The sequence below is a fragment of the Ogataea philodendri genome (genome assembly GCF_020536065.1).
Source record: "Ogataea philodendri strain CBS6075 chromosome Unknown scaffold14, whole genome shotgun sequence".
Classification (NCBI taxonomy): domain Eukaryota; kingdom Fungi; phylum Ascomycota; class Pichiomycetes; order Pichiales; family Pichiaceae; genus Ogataea; species Ogataea philodendri.
This window is the reverse complement of record NW_025764159.1, coordinates 148,920-167,425: the sequence shown is the minus strand read 5'-3', so window position 1 is coordinate 167,425 and position 18,506 is coordinate 148,920. Positions and strand designations below refer to the sequence as shown.

General features: G+C 41.2%; 9 protein-coding genes across 9 annotated transcripts; 4 read left to right on the top strand and 5 right to left on the bottom strand.

Annotated features, from left to right (window-relative positions):
• Positions 1-136: 136 nt before the first annotated feature.
• OGAPHI_006433 (uncharacterized protein) lies at positions 137-6,278 on the bottom strand (the record flags this gene model as incomplete). The annotated part of the gene is made up of 2 exons (XM_046207720.1): positions 137-5,554; positions 6,273-6,278. The coding sequence occupies 2 exons, from the start codon at positions 6,276-6,278 to the stop codon at positions 137-139; spliced, it is 5,424 nt and encodes a 1,807-aa protein (XP_046058698.1).
• OGAPHI_006432 (uncharacterized protein) lies at positions 5,921-7,411 on the top strand (the record flags this gene model as incomplete). The annotated part of the gene is made up of 1 exon (XM_046207719.1): positions 5,921-7,411. The coding sequence occupies one exon, from the start codon at positions 5,921-5,923 to the stop codon at positions 7,409-7,411; it is 1,491 nt and encodes a 496-aa protein (XP_046058697.1).
• A 138-nt stretch (positions 7,412-7,549) lies between these two features.
• OGAPHI_006431 (uncharacterized protein) lies at positions 7,550-9,295 on the bottom strand (the record flags this gene model as incomplete). Its single annotated transcript, XM_046207718.1, has 1 exon — positions 7,550-9,295. One exon carries the CDS (start codon positions 9,293-9,295, stop codon positions 7,550-7,552), a length of 1,746 nt encoding a protein of 581 aa, XP_046058696.1.
• Positions 9,296-9,747: 452 nt separating this feature from the next.
• OGAPHI_006429 (uncharacterized protein) lies at positions 9,748-12,063 on the bottom strand (the record flags this gene model as incomplete). The annotated part of the gene is made up of 1 exon (XM_046207716.1): positions 9,748-12,063. The coding sequence occupies one exon, from the start codon at positions 12,061-12,063 to the stop codon at positions 9,748-9,750; it is 2,316 nt and encodes a 771-aa protein (XP_046058694.1).
• Positions 11,483-12,037, top strand: OGAPHI_006430 (uncharacterized protein; the record flags this gene model as incomplete). The annotated part of the gene is made up of 1 exon (XM_046207717.1): positions 11,483-12,037. One exon carries the CDS (start codon positions 11,483-11,485, stop codon positions 12,035-12,037), a length of 555 nt encoding a protein of 184 aa, XP_046058695.1.
• Positions 12,064-13,299: 1,236 nt separating the features above from the next.
• On the bottom strand, positions 13,300-15,540 carry OGAPHI_006428 (uncharacterized protein; the record flags this gene model as incomplete). The annotated part of the gene is made up of 1 exon (XM_046207715.1): positions 13,300-15,540. The coding sequence occupies one exon, from the start codon at positions 15,538-15,540 to the stop codon at positions 13,300-13,302; it is 2,241 nt and encodes a 746-aa protein (XP_046058693.1).
• Positions 15,541-15,688: 148 nt separating this feature from the next.
• On the top strand, positions 15,689-17,161 carry OGAPHI_006426 (uncharacterized protein; the record flags this gene model as incomplete). The annotated part of the gene is made up of 1 exon (XM_046207712.1): positions 15,689-17,161. The coding sequence occupies one exon, from the start codon at positions 15,689-15,691 to the stop codon at positions 17,159-17,161; it is 1,473 nt and encodes a 490-aa protein (XP_046058691.1).
• OGAPHI_006427 (uncharacterized protein) lies at positions 16,289-16,537 on the bottom strand (the record flags this gene model as incomplete). Its single annotated transcript, XM_046207713.1, has 1 exon — positions 16,289-16,537. The coding sequence occupies one exon, from the start codon at positions 16,535-16,537 to the stop codon at positions 16,289-16,291; it is 249 nt and encodes an 82-aa protein (XP_046058692.1).
• A 502-nt stretch (positions 17,162-17,663) lies between the features above and the next one.
• On the top strand, positions 17,664-18,500 carry OGAPHI_006425 (uncharacterized protein; the record flags this gene model as incomplete). The annotated part of the gene is made up of 1 exon (XM_046207711.1): positions 17,664-18,500. The coding sequence occupies one exon, from the start codon at positions 17,664-17,666 to the stop codon at positions 18,498-18,500; it is 837 nt and encodes a 278-aa protein (XP_046058690.1).
• Positions 18,501-18,506: the final 6 nt, after the last annotated feature.

The window sequence follows — 18,506 nt, the reverse complement described above, 5'->3', positions numbered from 1 at the left end:
GTGAAAAATGGCAGAAACACGATGAAAATGAAAATATTTGGCCAAAATGGGAAAGGACCGAGATTTTTTTTAGAAGCTAATGTGATACTAATACGCTAAATTTAACTATACCATCGTGGGGGCTCGGCTCTGATTCTCAAATCCAATAGGTGCTGAACGTTTCTATAGGTGGTTTGTCTCTCAGAATATATGGAGGTGCCCTCTCACCAGTGTCGTTGTTCTCCTGGCGGTTAGGTTGTATCAATCCGTAAAAGTCCTCTGGCACATACTCCGCAATAGAGTCTGCCAGAGTTAAGTCAACCAGCACAGGTATCAAGACAATAGCAGCAAATAATAGGATAATCAGGAAAAACAGAAAGGCGTATTTGGTAGCCTCTCTAGAGCGAATTTTCCTTTGAGACGTAGTGTAGATTGGTCCTCTTAGATATCTGGATGGACTCAACCACATCAGCATGCACGAGTGCCAGTGGTCAATGTATGGAACAAACAGGATAGGCGTGAACACGATTAAAATCAGATGTCCAATGGCGAAATCGGCTGCAAATAATGACATCTCCACCGTCTTAACAATCAATTCTCTCATCGGTTGCGTGACTGCATACCAACCTAGATCGCTTCCAATCCATTTACCTGACCACCATGCCCGATTGGTGTAATCTTCCTTGATCTCACGGGTAAGGAGCATCAATTTCACCGCTTGAAATATCACTCTTTGAACATACAAGGAGCAAGTAAATGCACAAAGGAACCGACAAAAGTTCCACCCTTCGAGGAACCAAACGACCTCCATCACTATCACATGCATAATAACAGCTGATCCGTGAGCCATGGCAGCTAAAACGTTCGGTGCTTTTTTGCAACATAGACTTAAAACAGGACCAGCAAAGCAGGACAGCGGGAAAATGGCAATCAGAATCACAACGTTGAGCACGAGGGGAGCGAAGACAATGATCGCAAGCCTCAAAATTGAATTCACTGGCCGAGGATCTTTGACACCAGTCTGAGCATTGATGAAAGTATAAGCCATGAAGATACACACCGTCTGGAATAGTGGAACGATCACCTCAGCAAAGAATGTGTTTCCAAATGGAGCACGATGAATATTGACTGGAACGTACTTGGCCTGTTCCAGATTAGTACCCATAATCTTTCTCTTGAATCCAGTGAACTTGGATCTAGAGAATCTAGTGAACCCAATCCATGAGTTTTTGTGCCACTTCGAGTTTCCTCTACTGAGCCACCTGATGAAGTCTCTGTAGTCCAAGAAGAAGTCTGTCCACGCGAACTGATGCGGATTGAAAATAAATGGAGAAAGACACAAGGACACCAACGTGATCCAGAACCAAAGGATTGCTGGCTGCCACATGGTGACAGTTCCAAAAAGCAAAATTAGGAATAGTCTTGAGCCGGAATAAATAGAGCTGATGGCATATGTTGAATAAAGTCTTGTGAAAGGAATCCTCACAATCGCAAATCCTCTTCCAGTTGAAATGTATCTTGCTCCACCGAAAACAATGTCATTTTTCAAAGAGTTGGAATAAACTTGACAAACAAACACCTCAAATAATGGAGACAGAGAAAGGAAATGGAAAAACAAACGACTGAACGCTTTCCATGCGCCTCTTTCAGACAATTCATGGAACACCAACGGGACAAAGGAGATAAAGAAGCAAATGAAAATTGAGAGCACATATCTTGTGACCCAATCAAGAACTGGTTGCAAATTTTGACATCCCACTGGGATCTGGAGATCTGTGATCGGAACATCCTTGTCGTAGATACATGGAATAGACTCGTGGTTCATGGAACCAAGATTGACCATCACTAGCAGAAATAGTTGAAGTGACAGCATGATGAACAAATTGTTAATGTGGAATCCTGGATGAGCGTAGTAGAATGATAAGAATCTGTCCAATGGAAGTAGTGTACCCAAGTAGTAGTATTCTCTAGAAAGCATCTGTTCACCCATACCTCCACCAATCTTTGACGTGAAATTCAAAATGGTACCGAATCCAAGATCTCTTCCTTTTCCACATTGATAATAGTCACAGTGTTTGACCCTTCCTCCTCGAATCACCGCATTCATTCCTGCATAGATATCCTCATTCAAATGAAGTCTCTTTTGAGCTTTCGAGATACCTCCACGAGTAGTCATGAAGATCGCATTCAGGAAGTCTGGATGACCGTAGTGAAGTTTTCCGCCGATAGCAGCCAGAGTACGAGCAAACAAGGTACCAAAAGTCTGCTCTTTGGCCGCAGCAACATCACCCAAAACACCTGTATTTTCGGAGAAAATATATTCCCTTGCGCCAATGATAGCAACAGGCGTCTCTCCTGAGTATGGAACTGACGGAATGTACGGATTGGTAGTATCATAATCCAATTCCTCAAATTCAGATAAAACAGATCTGATTTTAAGACATTCTTCCAAATAGTTGTCCTGGTTTGCATCAATGACTTGAATATACTCTCCACGATAAAACACGAGACTGTGATTCTGGTTATCTGACTTTCCGTCACCAAGAATAGGGTTTCCCGAAAGTTGAATCTTGTATTTTTGTTGGAGTTCACCATCTTCACTATTGCTGTCTGTCTGATAAAGAACTGAATAGTATTTGACGTCAGTCTCAATACCACCTTCTGGAATTTCTTGCTCAAGACTTGCAACATAGATTTCGGGATACGCATTTAACAGTACTCTCACATCCTTCTTTTCTTGCTCACTGAATTTCTGATATCTTTGCATGGAAACTAGAAGTCTGAATTTCCGATCAGCGATCCTGTTTAAATAGTCCTCCGCATTTGATGATCCACCAAACATCTCAATCATCTCTGGATTTTCGACCTTGTGAAGTAACTTGATCGCCTTTCTGTAGTTCATGAAACCAGAGATTGTACGATATAAGGTCTGCGATCTCAAACTTGCCCAAATTCTGGTTCTAAGAACATATTCGGGGGCAGAAGATTTGTATCCAATACAATAGAGCGGTAAATCGCTGATTTTGTTCTCAATGAAATCCTTTTCCGATTTCACAGTAGTTCCCGGGGTTTGTTCCTCTTCGCTGAAAGAGATGATTTTAGTATCCCTAACAAAATAATCCCATTCATGTGGTAACATGTGCTTCAAATATTCAAGAAGGGATATTTTGGAACTTGGATCCTCTTTAATAATTTCTTTGAGGCCCAATAATATCTTCTCAGAATAATGTGGAATCAACACTGTGAATGTAGGCATCGCTTCAACAGGAATAGGCTCAGGAATTGGAGTAGACAAAGATTGTGCAAAGAATGAAATTCTTCTTTCGGCCTCTGAGTTAGGGACAAAGAAATCCTGCAAAGTTGTCGTACTGTCGTCTTGGAACAAGAAAAAAGAGGGAGTTCTCAATGCTATCTTCCCATCAGCTTCATCTGGAATTTGATCATAAATGAGACGATGAACATGATCCACGGATAACAAATGTTCACGGTAAAGAGAAATGACAATTGCATTCCAGACTTGGGAAGCCAACATACTTGGTTTGAATTTGACTTCCATATCTGCGGTAGATAATAGTTTCGAGTAAATCCGTTGCGGAAGCCTGCTGAAGACATTTCTCCAAGGGGACAAGATTGAGATTCCACTGAAGAAGGACAATGAGAGGGAGAAGGCACAATTCCAAATGATATACCATAGGTAGGTATCCAAGAAAAAGAGCACTAGATCTGTCAAGATCATCAGTATCAATACAAATTTTGCTTGATGACGACAAAGTACAGCACCAAAGTAAGCCTCTCCATGACATCGACTGAAATCCAAAATGGACAAATTCCGTATTGGATCTCTCAAAGACAAAGTCAAGAAGAAGTAAGACTCAACAAACTTGGCGCTGAAAACCAAGATCCAAAGCATAATAGACAAAACTTTTCCTCTAGAAGTCAGTTTAGGGAACGACGATGTGAAGACTTTGGAGGCATCATAGCCTTTTGCCTTTTTTCCTGGAGCAAATTCAAATAAGGTACCAAGAGGCTGGACGGAAAACCACAGGGTCGTGAGGATAGAAATAACAAGCTGCACAATTGAGAGGATGTATCCCAGTCTAGAAACAGTATTGAGAGGGATCATTCCCAAGATAAAAACAGATGGACCGAAATTGATGATGGTGATAAGGATAAGCAATACCAATCTTCTGAATAAATGTTTGGCCCCTGGCCAAATCCGAGGAACGAAAGCCCACTCAGAAATGGTAGCAATTATTTGGATCAAACACGAAATAGTTCCCGCGAGAGCCATGATGGAAAATCTTGCTTGTGGAGTGGGCTGATTATTCAACAGCTGAACATAGTTGTGTGTGTAGAGAGTTGGGGAATTAAAGCTTGAATAATACCAAAAGACAGAAACATGGATGATCCAAATTCTGCTGAAGTTGGTAGCCAAATGCCACCAAGTTCTCCTTTCTTTGTAGGTCTTATAGAACGCTTTTTTCCATCTGACTTTACCCAACAGCTTGTACCTCTCGTGTTTTGGAACATTCATGAGTTTGCGCCCGTCTTCCAAAACTATGCGCTGAAGACTTTTATAGTACCAGAATAGTTGGTTCATGTCATCATATCCAATGATCTGATGATGATCTTTCTCCCGGGTTATCCACACCCCGTCAACCAGTTTGTATTGCTGATCTCTTAGGTAGTTGTAAAGAGGAGTTATGACTCTTGAGAGAAAATCACCTTCAGTAACGGCTTCGTGCTCAGAGGGGTTTTCACTGTAATGCAAATAGTAGTCAAAACAACATTTGTAAATGAAGCAGATGCACTCTGGACAAAATCTCATGTTATTTGCCTCTCCCCAGACCAGCAAGTAAAGAGCAATATGGCGAACCATATCAGTTGGAGAGCAGTCATATAACCGTTTTTTCCATCTATATTCAATAATGTCAGTTTTCTTACTAGGATGAAATGTTGGCTCCGAATAGTCTTTCAATGTATCCTTTTCTTTCTCTTTCTTCTTGTTCTTCTTATTCTTCTTCAACACTTTGAGATCAACATCGTCGCACAATTGAGGATCATCATCAAGCATCGCACTAAGATACCATTTTCTGTAATTGGCGTTTTCTCCCCCGATGTAATCGGCATGAAGCAAAAGCAAAGCGTGGGGTGCCGGCATACGACTAGCTTTGGAGTCTAACTGCACCATTAAATGATCAAACATGTTGAGGACTGAATCATGCTGGAAACCAAACAGCTGCTCTAGCTCAACAAAGATTTGAAAAATCTCCCCTTTGTTAATAGGGGCTTCTTCATCACTGGTCCAAGAATAATAAGGATCGTCACTTATTGGAGGCAAAGCTTTTTGTTCTTCAACAATAGGCTCTTGAGCGCCATACTGATTCTGATAGTACGACCAGTTTGGCTGATACTGTTGCTGTTGCTGTTGCTGCTGTTGCATGTATTGCCAATTCATATCAGCGTAAGGGCTTCCCGGAGGAAGCTGTTGCTGAGCTCCCAAAACATTTTGGGGATAATGGGCACTCAGATCCTGCTGTTGGTTTTGACCTTCATATTCTTGCCGTAAGAGCTCCTGTTCATAAATAGCATCATAAAATTGTTGATCTTCAGATTCACGATTGGAAGCCACTTGATAGCGTTAGTATAAAAAAGGGAACAAAGCGATCCTATCAAATCAATTTCGGAGGGGAGGGAACGGTACTGTCAGTAATCCTGCCACAGATAGAATTTCCAAACTTGACAATTTGAAACCGATCTCTTCAATCGATCAAACTATATATAAAGAACTGCGGATAGGAAACAAGTAAGATATTTGTTGATTATTAAATTTAACGCTTTGTGATCTCGTTGCCACAACTTTTTCTTCACCGCCCCAAAAAAAAAACACTATCCTTGAATTTTTTTTGATCATAGCTTTTCCACTAGTGCTTTTTAGTTTATGTTCAAGGTCTGGAGAATCTCGAACATTCATAACTCCACGAATCACAAACTTTTGAAGAATATTCGAAATATGACGTATAAGGGCTTTATATCACCAGAAAAGGTTGTTGCACCCGTGAATCGAAACCCCAAATCCCTGGACAGAGATTCTTTCACATCGTCATTTGATGTCTGGACAGTTCTTTTCCCGGAGGTTGCCCAGATGGGAAAATTTGTGAAGCAATTCAAGAAAGATACTGTTCAGATAAATCGACTCCCTTTTCTGTTCAAGCTTACAGAATCGGAGCACAATCTAACACAACTGCCCCAGAACCCTCAATTCAAAGCAATAGCTTTGAATTACAAAATACAGGCATTTGAAGATATTGATAGAATTCTGTCGCCGCCTGCTCTAGAATTTATCAAAGAAAACGGTGGACAATTCTACAAACATAGATTTGAACTTGGCTATGACTTCTGGAAGCCTGAGGAAATCCTCCAAAGCGTTCTCCCAGAAAATCTTCTAAGTGAGGCTCCAAGCTCATTTACTAAGACAGGGCACATTGCTCATCTCAATTTGAGAGATGAATATAAGCCTTATGACAATATCATCGGTCAAGTGATTCTTGACAAGAATCCATGTATAAAAACGGTGGTGGATAAAATGCAATCAATTGATACCCAGTTCAGGACATTCCAAATGAGAGTCATTGCTGGAGAGAACAACTTACAAGTCGAGCACAGAGAGGGCGGTTGCGTATTCAACTTTGATTTTAGCAAGGTTTATTGGAACTCCAGATTATCGACAGAGCATAGCCGGCTGGTGAACCTATTTAAAGCAGACGAAGCCATTTGTGATGTCATGGCTGGCGTTGGTCCTTTTGCAATTCCACAAGCTAAAAAGAACTCGATTGTATTCGCCAACGATCTCAACCCTGAAGGCTACAAGTATCTGACTTCCAATGTCAAAAAGAACAAGGTCGAGAAGTTTGTTACTTGTTTCAACAAAGATGGCCGGCAGTTAATCAAAGAATCACCTAGACTACTCTTGGACTATGCTAGGAGGGAGGATCACATTGAAGTTATGACAGTGAACCACAAGGGCGCCAAAAAGCATAGAATTGATAAAATCAACATTCCTTACTTTTTCTCGCACTACATTATGAATTTGCCTGACTCCGCAATGACATTCGTCAACTCATACATTGGTCTGTATACAAACTTTGAGCCCGAACTTTCCAAAGATGAGGTGAAGCAGCTGGCCGGTTACAAACTTCCGACTATCCATGTCCACCATTTTGAAAAATTCTCAAGCACGGAACAGCCAGCTCCTTCAGATGAAGAATTAAAGCATCGAGCACATTTGAAAGTCGTCTCTCAGCTGGAATATGATATACCTTACGAAGATCTTTCGTTCCATTACGTGCGTTTGGTTGCACCGACAAAACCTATGTTCTGCATCTCTTTCACTCTTCCAGAAGAAGTTGCTTTTAGAAAGAAGCAAACATAAGGAGTAATTTTAATTCATCTAGATCACGCACAGTCGCACTTGTATTCCAACATGTATAAAACTTTCACATAAATAACGATCGTAACTCATAAAAAAACGTCTCCTGTTTGTTTCTAGCGCTGATCCATAATTGAAGAATCAATGAAACGAACGATCCTTGTCTCTCATAATCTTTATAGACTTTGCTCTCCATCTAATCGAACTCCAGAAAGAGCTATAACTCCAAGTCAAATCTTCTGCCCCCTCCATGTACCCGCTATATTTGTTGAACTGCTCACTCATATGGCCCTCGCTATCAACATGTTCTCTGATCACATCCATGAATGCGTCTGCATAATTCAACAAAGAAGCAGCTGACTCAGAAAATGCTTTGGAACCGTAAGGCACCACAGTTTCACCTTCGATCTTCATATTCGTGATACTCTCAAACAAACGCTTTTGCTCGATTGGAATTATCAGATCCTTTTGATACTTGTACAAATTGTAGATGTACTTGTAAACCAGTTCCGAAGCAGTAGCTGTAGCAATAAACCAAGGATTACCTTCGCTTGTTCCATAGCCATCGTAAATATCCTCAGGATATCTTCCTAAAGCAAAACCTGAGCTGATACCTAATCTCTTGTGATTGATAGGGTACCTATATTTCATATCGTTCACCAGAGCAGCTAAAGTATTTAAAACTGCAGCATCATCAACAGGGAAAGGAATGTCGAGCTCATCACCGGAATCGGTCTCTAAATCGTGAGATCTGATGACCGCCAGAATTGAAGAAATATCAAGACCCGTTCTTTTACCCTGGAGAAGTAATGCTGGCGTTTCAATCAAATATGGGATAGAACTGAAGCGGTAACCTGAGTCAACTGAGATATAAAATCTCAATGCATTGAAAGAAACCGATAGTTTGTCGTAGAAAGAATCATCATCATACAATGAAGCTAATTGGAGACCTAACTTCAAAGCTTTCAATTGTGTCAAACTTGTGAATAAGTGTAGTGCATTCACTTCTTCCCACAAATCAAATCCATTCTTATTCCAACTTTTCATAATGTACAACAGATCAGGCCTGACGATATCAAAGTATATCGTTTTCTCATCCACCAATTTGTCCTGTAATTGCAATCCTTTATTATATTTCTTGAGAAGACTCAAGTAATTCGATATCGTGATAACTCTCAATCCAGGCCCGTCCCTTTGCGGTCTACCCCAATTATCTTTGAAAGGAGTCGAATCAATTTCAAATTTCGGCTCACCTAGCCCTTCCAAATCATCAAATGAGCCAGAAGGATTAGATAGTCGCTGGAGAACCTTCGAGTTCACAATGTATGATTCAATAAGGAACTGTAAGTTGTACTCCGAATCCTGAAACTGTGCGTCGTCTAAGTATTCAACGAGTGAGTTGATAGTGATCGCACCATCTCTAACCCACTGATACAAATAATTGGGTCTGAATTTCGATGGAGACGCAATGACAACTCCTGGAATAGCACCTTTCAGTTCATCTATCTCGCTATATCCACCAATGTTGTTCAACATCCCTTTAAAAGAAATCTCTTTTTGGGCATCTAGCCAAACTTCGAATTCGGTTTTCGGAAGCGATTCAGAAGGAGAGACACCATCCGAAACCGTTTTGACAGCAGAAATCAAGTTCCCAAAGATGTTATTTAAGCGACCGGATTTGGATTTTGGCTCGTTGTTAAAGAAAGTAGTTATTTGAGTTGGTGAGTGCTTTGTGATTGCTGGAAACCAGGCTGAGCCATCCACAGCAAAACACGGTAACTGTTGACCATTGACAATTGGTACCTTCTCCCATGATATCGGTGCCGCTTCTGATGATTGGATCGACGTTAAGCTGATGATGACTGATAATATCGTTTTTTTGTTCATTTAGATACAGTGATTTCAAAGTATACTGGATGTGTTTATATTCCTTTAAGCAATTTATAAGTGTGGTGATGTTCCATACATCAGTTGTATAAGTTGAATTTCTTTATTGCTATTCAAACGAAGCGCTTAAACAAAACTTTTGATCACATGCAAACTTAGCAATAGAATGCACGAGCAACTAAAATGCGTCAAAAAAATGACCGTTTTTTATTTGTAGCTCAGATTTGGCGACTAGTCCGCTTATCTTATCTAGTTGACAGGCTCGATTTTGAATATATTCAATCAAATATTACAACTATTCAGGTCCTGATTTGGCATGAGCGGACCAGCCGCAATGCTAATCTTACATCATTTCATGGCAGGTCACAAACGGAGAAACTAGTCTGTATCTGAAGATGAGATTTTACCACCATATTTGGAAAGTTGCGGGGAAAGCATAGAAAATTAGCACCTTAAATAGTGATCATATTGCCCACATACAGCAATTCTTGGTTCGGTTCAACTTTTTTCCGAGGCAGCAAGAAGTCCATGGTACTATTGTTGGAAATACCGTTAATTGGACTGAAAATATAGTTGATCAAGCTCTTTCTGACGATTCTCCATGGTGATTTAATAATCCGTTTAAATCTTGATTCTTCCTCTTCTTCGGCTTCAAAAGTTTTTGATGTCAAATACTCCCTTTCAAAAAGATGAACAATTGGAATGGTGAATTGGTTTTTTTCATCAAGAACGTCACTCACATTGTAAATACTTCTCAGCTCGTCGATGGCTGGGATGGATAGCAGCAATTGTCTCAATGTGCTCTTGGTCAACAAGTTCTGACGCATGAATCCGGATCTGATCACACACCTGTAAAATCCTGGAATTCCTTCAATCTTTTGGATTCCCAATGCGTTTTCTTCTTCCACTATAGGAAGTGTACTAACTCTTGGTTCGATCAAAATGAAGATCTTTGGCACAGAGTTGAATGAATAAGTAATATGCTCAAACAACTGTGGGAGACAGTTTCTGTTAGTCAGTGCCGTTGATGAGGTGCAATACATGATACCAACGTGATTGACTCTTGGAACTTTGATAATATTACCTTCGTGCTTCATTTCCAAGAAGCCTGGATCAGGGACTTCCTCACTGGATCCCATGGACGGAACAGAGGTGATCGATTCATTGTCAGGAGCCAAATCAGCATCTGGCTTCTTGTCAGTGCTGCTGTTCAGATTGAAGACCACTGCCTCCTTGACGGCTTTCACAGAAGTGGTACTGACAAAAAGCTCATCAACGGATTTCTTGAATGTGAGATCATAATTCACTTTCAAACTTCTTCCCCATCTCCAGAAAGAAATGAAAGTGAACGAAACGACAGCCATCATTAGTGGGAACCATGCTCCATGCGGAACTTTTCTCATACCAGAGATGATAAGGAGGGCATCAAGCGTTCCGAATCCTAAGAAAAACGCAGCCGACACAAAGATATTGACCTTGTAAACATAGATCATGCAGATCGCAATCAAGGTGGTAGTCAAGATGAAGTCAATGGAAATTCCCAGTCCATAAGCAGCAGTGACATTGTTGCTATTCTTGAAGCCAACGGTTGTGAGAACGACACAAATCATTAGCACCCAATTTGCAACCGGAATGAAAATTTGGCCGGGGTGCTTGTCTGATGTGCAAACAGTCTTCATCCGTGGGAAACAATCCAGCGTAATCAGTTGTTTTAAGATACAGAACACTCCCAAAATCAAAGCTTGTGACGCGATGACGGTTGCCAACGTTGCCATAACAAACATGAACCAGTAATAACCGCCACCGGTTTGTCCTGGGATCGAGAGATAGAAAACGTTGGAAACAGCTTGAGGATCTTTAATCAAATAAGCGGCTTGTCCAAAGTAGCACATGATCAAGCATGGATAGACAAAGGTTGTTAGTGTTAATTGAATGGAGAGGGGTCCGAAATGTGCAACATCAGCAAACATTGCCTCGCATCCGGTCAAACAAAGCATGAGGGAGCTGAAAGAATCAACTCCATGCTTGTTGAGGAAGTGCACAGCATAGTATGGGTTGAGTGCTCTCATAATAGCCGGATGGTATTTGTGGACAGAGATCACACCGTTAACGAAGAGACACACGAGCCAAACGGAGACAATTGGTGAGAACAAGATTGATAGCTTCCCTGAACCAAACCGTTGAGAGATGAATAAAACAATGAGAATAGCACATGAGACTGGCATCACTTTATCCGAGAAAGATGGTACTGGAACTGCAATACCTGCAACAGCAGACAAGACAGAGGTAGTAGGTGTCAGGAGACCATCAGAGAACACCAAAGAACATCCCAAAAAGCAGACTCCCAGAGTGAACTTCGATAGGATATTCTTAACTGTCTCGTTTGGAGCTTTGTTGTCGAGTTTGGAAAAGCTTGAAACATTGGTGTTTGTTCGTGTGAGTGATAGCAAATCATCACTATCAGCTAGCTCTCTAGCATACTCTTTGCTTCCAGGAATTTTAACCCCCTCAGGTCCAAATTTCAAAGTTCTTGCGATCTTGGAATATATGGCAATTTGTCCACCTTCATTGTTATTTGGTCCTACGCTAAGGACAATCAGCGCGTATTTGAAGATGACAATGATGGTGAATAGCCAAAAGATACAGGATGCAGCTCCATACACCTCACTCTTTGTAGGACTTGGGTTGTCGCTAAATATGGTAGAGAGCGTATATAAAGGAGACGTACCTATGTCACCATAGATGGCTCCCACGGAGCAGTAACTCATGTAAAGCACGTGTAGTCCTTTATTTTGCTTCTATTATATGTTAGTATGTGTGAATGAAGCTCGTAGTCCATACCTTTTGCAAAGTCATATGTGTTTAGTTGATCTTACAGGAAAAGGGGTTCTCTGAGCTCCTTATAAACTACGACAAAGCGATGCCTCGTGAGGGATTTTAGATATGTGCTGAGATAGCAATATCCAATTACACGATGGCATGGATTAAAAGAAACTGTCCAGTCCTAATCTAGAAGTGACGCCAGTTGGGGTGGGTGGGCCTTCCAAGAATTACAAGTGGCACCTGCCACCTGAGACAAAATTTACTCTCATGAAAATTCGCTCACGGCTGTGCATCTTGGAAAAAAATTAACATGGGGTCTAGCGTGTAATTTCGAAGAAACTTAAGCGAAGGCTGTGTCAAATAATTCCATAAGCTTTTTGGATCGGTTTATATAGATCCCCAAAGCAGTTGCAATCAGCCTATCGAACCTCTTGCAGTGATTTATCAAGATTTGTTCTGATAAACTGATTGATCTCTGTTGTGATTTCCCCTTGGTCACCACTAAAGACTATGAATTTACGTCATAGGTCTTGATCCCAAATTTGTGAGCTTGGCCGTTGAAAAAATCTCTCAACTCTTGTTTTCATTGTTGGCGGCGCTGGCGCCAGAAAATTTCATGGTTTTCATAAAATCTCTTGGAAAATTACTTCACAAATTCCCAATTTAGATGGTAGTTTGCGATCCAATTTGAAATAGTACCGTTTGTCCGTTTGTAGTTACCCCGCCTGGACTAACAGTTACAGTGGCCATGCTCAAACCAAGTCACCAAGCCACAAAATTGTCAAAAAACCCGCAAGAATGAGTGTGAATTTTCAGGGTCAGGGCATATCCTCTCAAAGTTTGAAATCGTGCTTTCTGAGCGTGCAAGCTTTCGACTCTTTATATAGGTGTAACTCAAAAGAATCACCAATAGGCATCCTTGATCCTGGAAGCAACTTTAAAATGCTTTTCAATTTCTAAATTGCGGGTCCAGGACGCGACACGACTACCAGCACTCGTTGCTATAAGATCCCTTTCATCCAGTCGTATTTGGCTGGTCACTAATCCAGTCTCCAATGCCCCAAAAGAAGTATTGATTGGTTTTCTAGTATAATTCTTATCATGCAGGCTCGATTTGCTGATTTCAAGCTTCCATGATCATTTTACAATGTCCTTAACCTCCCGATTTGAAGGAATTGGAGTTAATCAATCATATGTATTTCGACTCCTCCAATAACTCTGTTGAGAGTTCCGTATCCATAGAAAGGCATCCCAACCGCCAAATATTTATGCATTTTGTATGAAAAGGTCTCAAGTGAACGACCAAATCCACTATACCCTGTTCCTGCTTTTCCTTTTATAACAACACCACCATACTGTTCTTTAAAATCGCTCAATTTCACCTCCATAATGCCGCTTTGATGTTTTGATTGTTGTAAGATTGTGTCAATATTGATTTCCCAAATCGCACCTGCTCCATCCATGTATCCATCTCCCGCAACGAAAACAGAATCGCCATTTTTGATCGCATTAACGCCAAAAAATACACTGAATCCCCATTTTGGTTGGATTGTTGCAACCAAGTCAAAATCGCCCCTCTTCATATATAAATATCCGCATCCACATTGGAAGCAAAATTCGGATAACTGAGCACTCGCAAACACGAGTACCCATTCATGAGATTCCCATTCACCGGAAATGCTGGCTCCAAATGCGAATAAACCACTCTCTTGAGAAATCACACGACTTCCGTCTGGTTTTGACACCACGTTTGATAATCTCTCCTTGTAATTCCCCAGCTTGTCATAGACTAGCACAGATCCAATCCCGAGTGAGCCAATGAAAACTGATTCATTCGTAAATGAGAGAGATGTCCCAAACTGGTCATATCCTTCTTTCAATTCAAAAGACTCAGGGAGATTAAACTCGGTACATGTCAGCTCATCGATATCAAAAAAGAGGGGATTGCTTTCAGTCGACTGGAGAGAAAGCAAAATCGATTCAATTTGCTTCAAAAACACCGATCCACTGATAATTTTGACAATTCCTTTCTGTTTCACCCCCTCCTGATCATAATGAGGAGACGTTACAATCAAGTCGCAGATTCCGTCACCATTGATGTCGTCAGTTGCCAAAAAGGAACCTAATTCTTTGGGCCCACCACTGCCGAGTTTTGTGCTTGCATTATAATCGACCAAAACTGCCACTAACTGAGAGTCCAAGTAAACGAAGATTCTAGACATCCCAGGTTCCGAAATGACGGTAAACGGATATTGTGTAATTTTCCATGAGGTTACCCGATGTCCAAATCTAGGACCATACGATAGGTCAGTCGACAAATCAGTGAAGCATTCTGTATCAATCTGATCCTCATCCAATAAACCTGCAAGAGGTACAACGAAGACCGAACCTCCTTCGAGATCATATTCTGCCCCAATAATCAACTCTGCTTCCGCAGAGATGGATTCATGATATAATAAGCTTGATCCAAACTTTGAATTAGGTTGATTGTTCCACAATGTTAACGGCTCATTTTCAGCTCTTTGTATTTCAAGTGTTTGATTTCTTGAGCTCTTTTTGGCAGCTGCTGTTTGTTCATTTCTTTTCACCCAATTTGGCTGAAATATAGAGCAGACTTTCCACGGATCAGCACCCTCGTCGCTATCGAAAAACTGGCTCAGTGCATCCAAGCAGCCACGTATTGTATCAACAATATCGTCTATGCCTCCAAAATAATAGTCGACCAATATTTCATTGAGCAAAGGGGATCGGTGCTGTACCGGGGGTGCTGATGTTCTGAAAGAATCGAGCTCCCCTCTTAGACCGGAGTAACCTCTCACCATACATGTCATAATCTCTGTAGCTGATACATCGTACCCAAGTTGGCGGTATGCAAGAATAAGGGGGTCAACAGGTATATTCCACTCTGACAAAAAATGGTGTAGCAAGTCGGACTTCTTCTGTTTATCAAGATTTCCGAATTCTCTGGAGAGAACCAAAAAGTCGCCTCCGGTATCCAAAAAGGTGTGGGCTTCTGTTTTTGCATCACCGAATTCAGTGGCACTTAAGTAGTCCAATAAACCTTGAGCTTTGTGTAAGGAGTGCCAACTTACATCTGCTATCTGATGGGTGAACATCCCATATATGAATGCTTTTATATTCAAATCTTTGTTTCCACAAGACTTATAGTTCTCGACCATCCTGAGCAAGAATGGCGGCCAATGGGCTTCTTCGGCTGCATCGTTAAGTCCAAAACAATTGTACAATGCATCTGGATAGAAGGACCCCGCAAGTATGGATCCATCCAATTCGCGGACATCATCGGGAAAGTAATCACTTACTCTTGAAGCAATACTTAAATGCACAGCAATTCCTGCGCATCCTCCCAGTGGGATCAACCACCACCATATTAAAAGGGGGGTCATTAAGCCGATCTGGGTCATTTTGATATTTTTATACAGCGACCCGACTATCGACCCGTGTATTTTCCGCGCCTCATCTAAATTGCTGATCAATCAACAATATTAAAGGCTCAATTGATCTTAATACTACAGGCAATGTTGACTCTTTGACTATATCTAAACTTGAATTATGTCTTTCACAACATTAGGGGTAATTCTCGTGGTTTCTGGAATCACTAGTTTTATTTCGATAGCTATTTCATTCGTGGCAATATATCTTCAAGCGAGCAACTATCGAAAGCCTTTTGAGCAAAGATTGATTATAAGAATCCTGATCATCGTTCCTCTTTTCGCAGTCTCATGCTATGTTAATCTTATAAGTCCTTCTCTGGGGAAGTATGTTGAACCATTTAGAGAGTTTTACGAAGCATTGGTCATCTACACATTTTACAAGCTCCTGGTTTTGATGCTGGGTGGAGAACGCCAGATCATCCAAGATTCGATAGACAAACCAAAAACAAAGCATCCACGTTTCATAAATATGTTTCTTAGCCCCGTTGAATTCTCTGACCCGTCACAATTCCTATTCATCAAAAGATGTATCCTGCAATATGTTTGGGTCAAACCACTTCTGTATCTGGTTTTCGTCATCGGTTCTCTCGTCGGTGTTTACGATGAAACAGATATCTCACTCACAAGCCTTTACTTTTGGACTGGGGTTGCTTATAACTTGAGTGTCACGATCTCGCTTTATTTTCTGGCTATGTTCTGGAAATGTCTCTACGAGGAATTACGACAATTTAATCCTTGGGGCAAATTCCTTTGCGTCAAATTGATCATATTTGCTTCCTACTGGCAAGGGCTTTTGCTCGGTGTTCTCAGTTGGTTTGGAGTTCTCAAACCCGATTTTGATGAGAACCCGTCGAGTTTCTTGAGCGGAATGCAGATCCAAAATGCTCTGCTTTGTCTCGAAATGATTTTCTTTGCGATCTTGCACTGGAGGTCGTTTCCTTATACAGACTTCACTGCTGATAGGCATGAGAACTGTGCCAGAATCTCTACTCCGCTAGCTTTAAAGGATTGTCTGTTTTTGGGTGATTTGTTCTACGATCTGAAAATCACGACACTATATGGAGATAGCTACAATTTTCGCAATTTTGATTCTATCAATGACAACAGGATTTATACTAATTCGGGTTCTTTCAACCAAAAAATACATGATGGTTTGCGATACTCATCTGATGGGAAAAAATATTGGTTGCCTGACAATCGCACCAGCAAAGGCGTTCGTCGCACAGGATCTTCTGGTTCATCTTCAAAATCCTTGAGAGGACATTCAAACTTTGTGAACCAATACACTCCACTACTGACGACTATGCGTTCAACATATATAGCCAATGCATCAGAGAGTTTGGTTGAAGAGGAGGAGGAGGAGGATGTCCTCAATTTCGAGAATCTTGACTCTGAATTCGCTCGAGATGAAGTCCTTTACAAATTGGTGAAGTCGAAATACATTTCTCCCAAGTTGATTAATTACCCCGTGGTATTCGACCATAGATCTACTACCTCCGCTAACAGGTTGGCGAAACTGAGACAGCAATTGGATTATGAACGAGTATCCCGAAAGTCTACTTTAAGTGGCCAGGTTACAACTGAACCTTGAGGACCTACCAATCGTGCGCGTTCGCAAATGTAGAAATTTGACTTTATTTGATGTTGAGAAATGCCGTAGTCTGTTTCTGAATTTTCTGATGACTTCTTCATATCTCTTTAAAAGTAACTGATCAAAATTGGAGAGATGAGTAGTGTTGCTCTACACTCGCAGTCACTTAAAACCACCTAACCTATACACGCTCAAAATGTGTGATGGACAATAGTGCGGCTGTAACAGGGAATCATATGACAGCCTATTTTGACACATTACCCTGCCTTTTGATTGCTAAATTTACCCCGCCTCGTTACTCCTCGTGCTTATGCAAAATTTTAGTGTGTTGATCTAACCCACAACTTGGTCGGCGGTGAACGACCATTTTGATTCGAACTTTCTTGCCACTATCAGGTCACAATTGAAAGTAGATATTTACCTAGCGGGCAATTTGAGAGGTTGGTTATCTTAATCTCCATTCGAGCAGAGCTTATACCTCCTTTATCATATTCATTGGATCATGGCTCATACAGACAACAGCGGTCAACCCTCTGGCGCACAAACGTCTCCGCGTACAACTGGTTTACAACTCAACAAACCGATTACTGCTAATCGCCATACTCTGCCTAATCGATTACCCTCAACATCAGAGACCTCATTCGCAGAGCCGCATCTAATCACAAGTCCCAAGATCACGCCACACTCAACAAACCCAATAGCGTTGAGCCCAAAATCAACACAAGCTCCAACCTTAAACAAGGCAGATCAGCTGCCCTACTCTTCCATATCATCCAACGCTTCTTCCTCTAGATCTAGACGATCGTCTGTCAGCGTTCCGCCGTTAAGCTCAGAAAATTTGATTGATGTTATGGAAAAAGAGCAAGAGGGCATTGTGCTGAAACTAATGAAAGAAATACAAACTCTGAAAGAAGAGAACAAGCAGCTGAAACAACAATTAGTCAAATTCATGCCGGTTTCATCTACTGGGTCCTTTTCTTCTGCATCGAATTCGTCATCACTAAGCAGATCATCTAGTCAGCGACGGTCAACTATTGCTGGGTCGGTGGCTAGCTCAAAAAGGTTACCTAGTGTTTCCAATTCGGTTCCGCCATTCAACTCGTTCTACGATAACCAATCGTACGACATACCCGATTTCCGAACAAGCAAAACTAGGAAAAAGACGAGCAACTCGCCTACTTTTGCAAATTACTCTCTAACACCGGTTGCAAGGAGAGATAGTTTTGCGAGTGATAAATTAGGTGAAGATTTATCTCCTCTCTGTATTCCAAGCGAGTCTATGAAGGATGAGTCTAGAGGTAGCGATGAAAGGACGTTTGCCAATGCAAGGTACATTTAAATAACG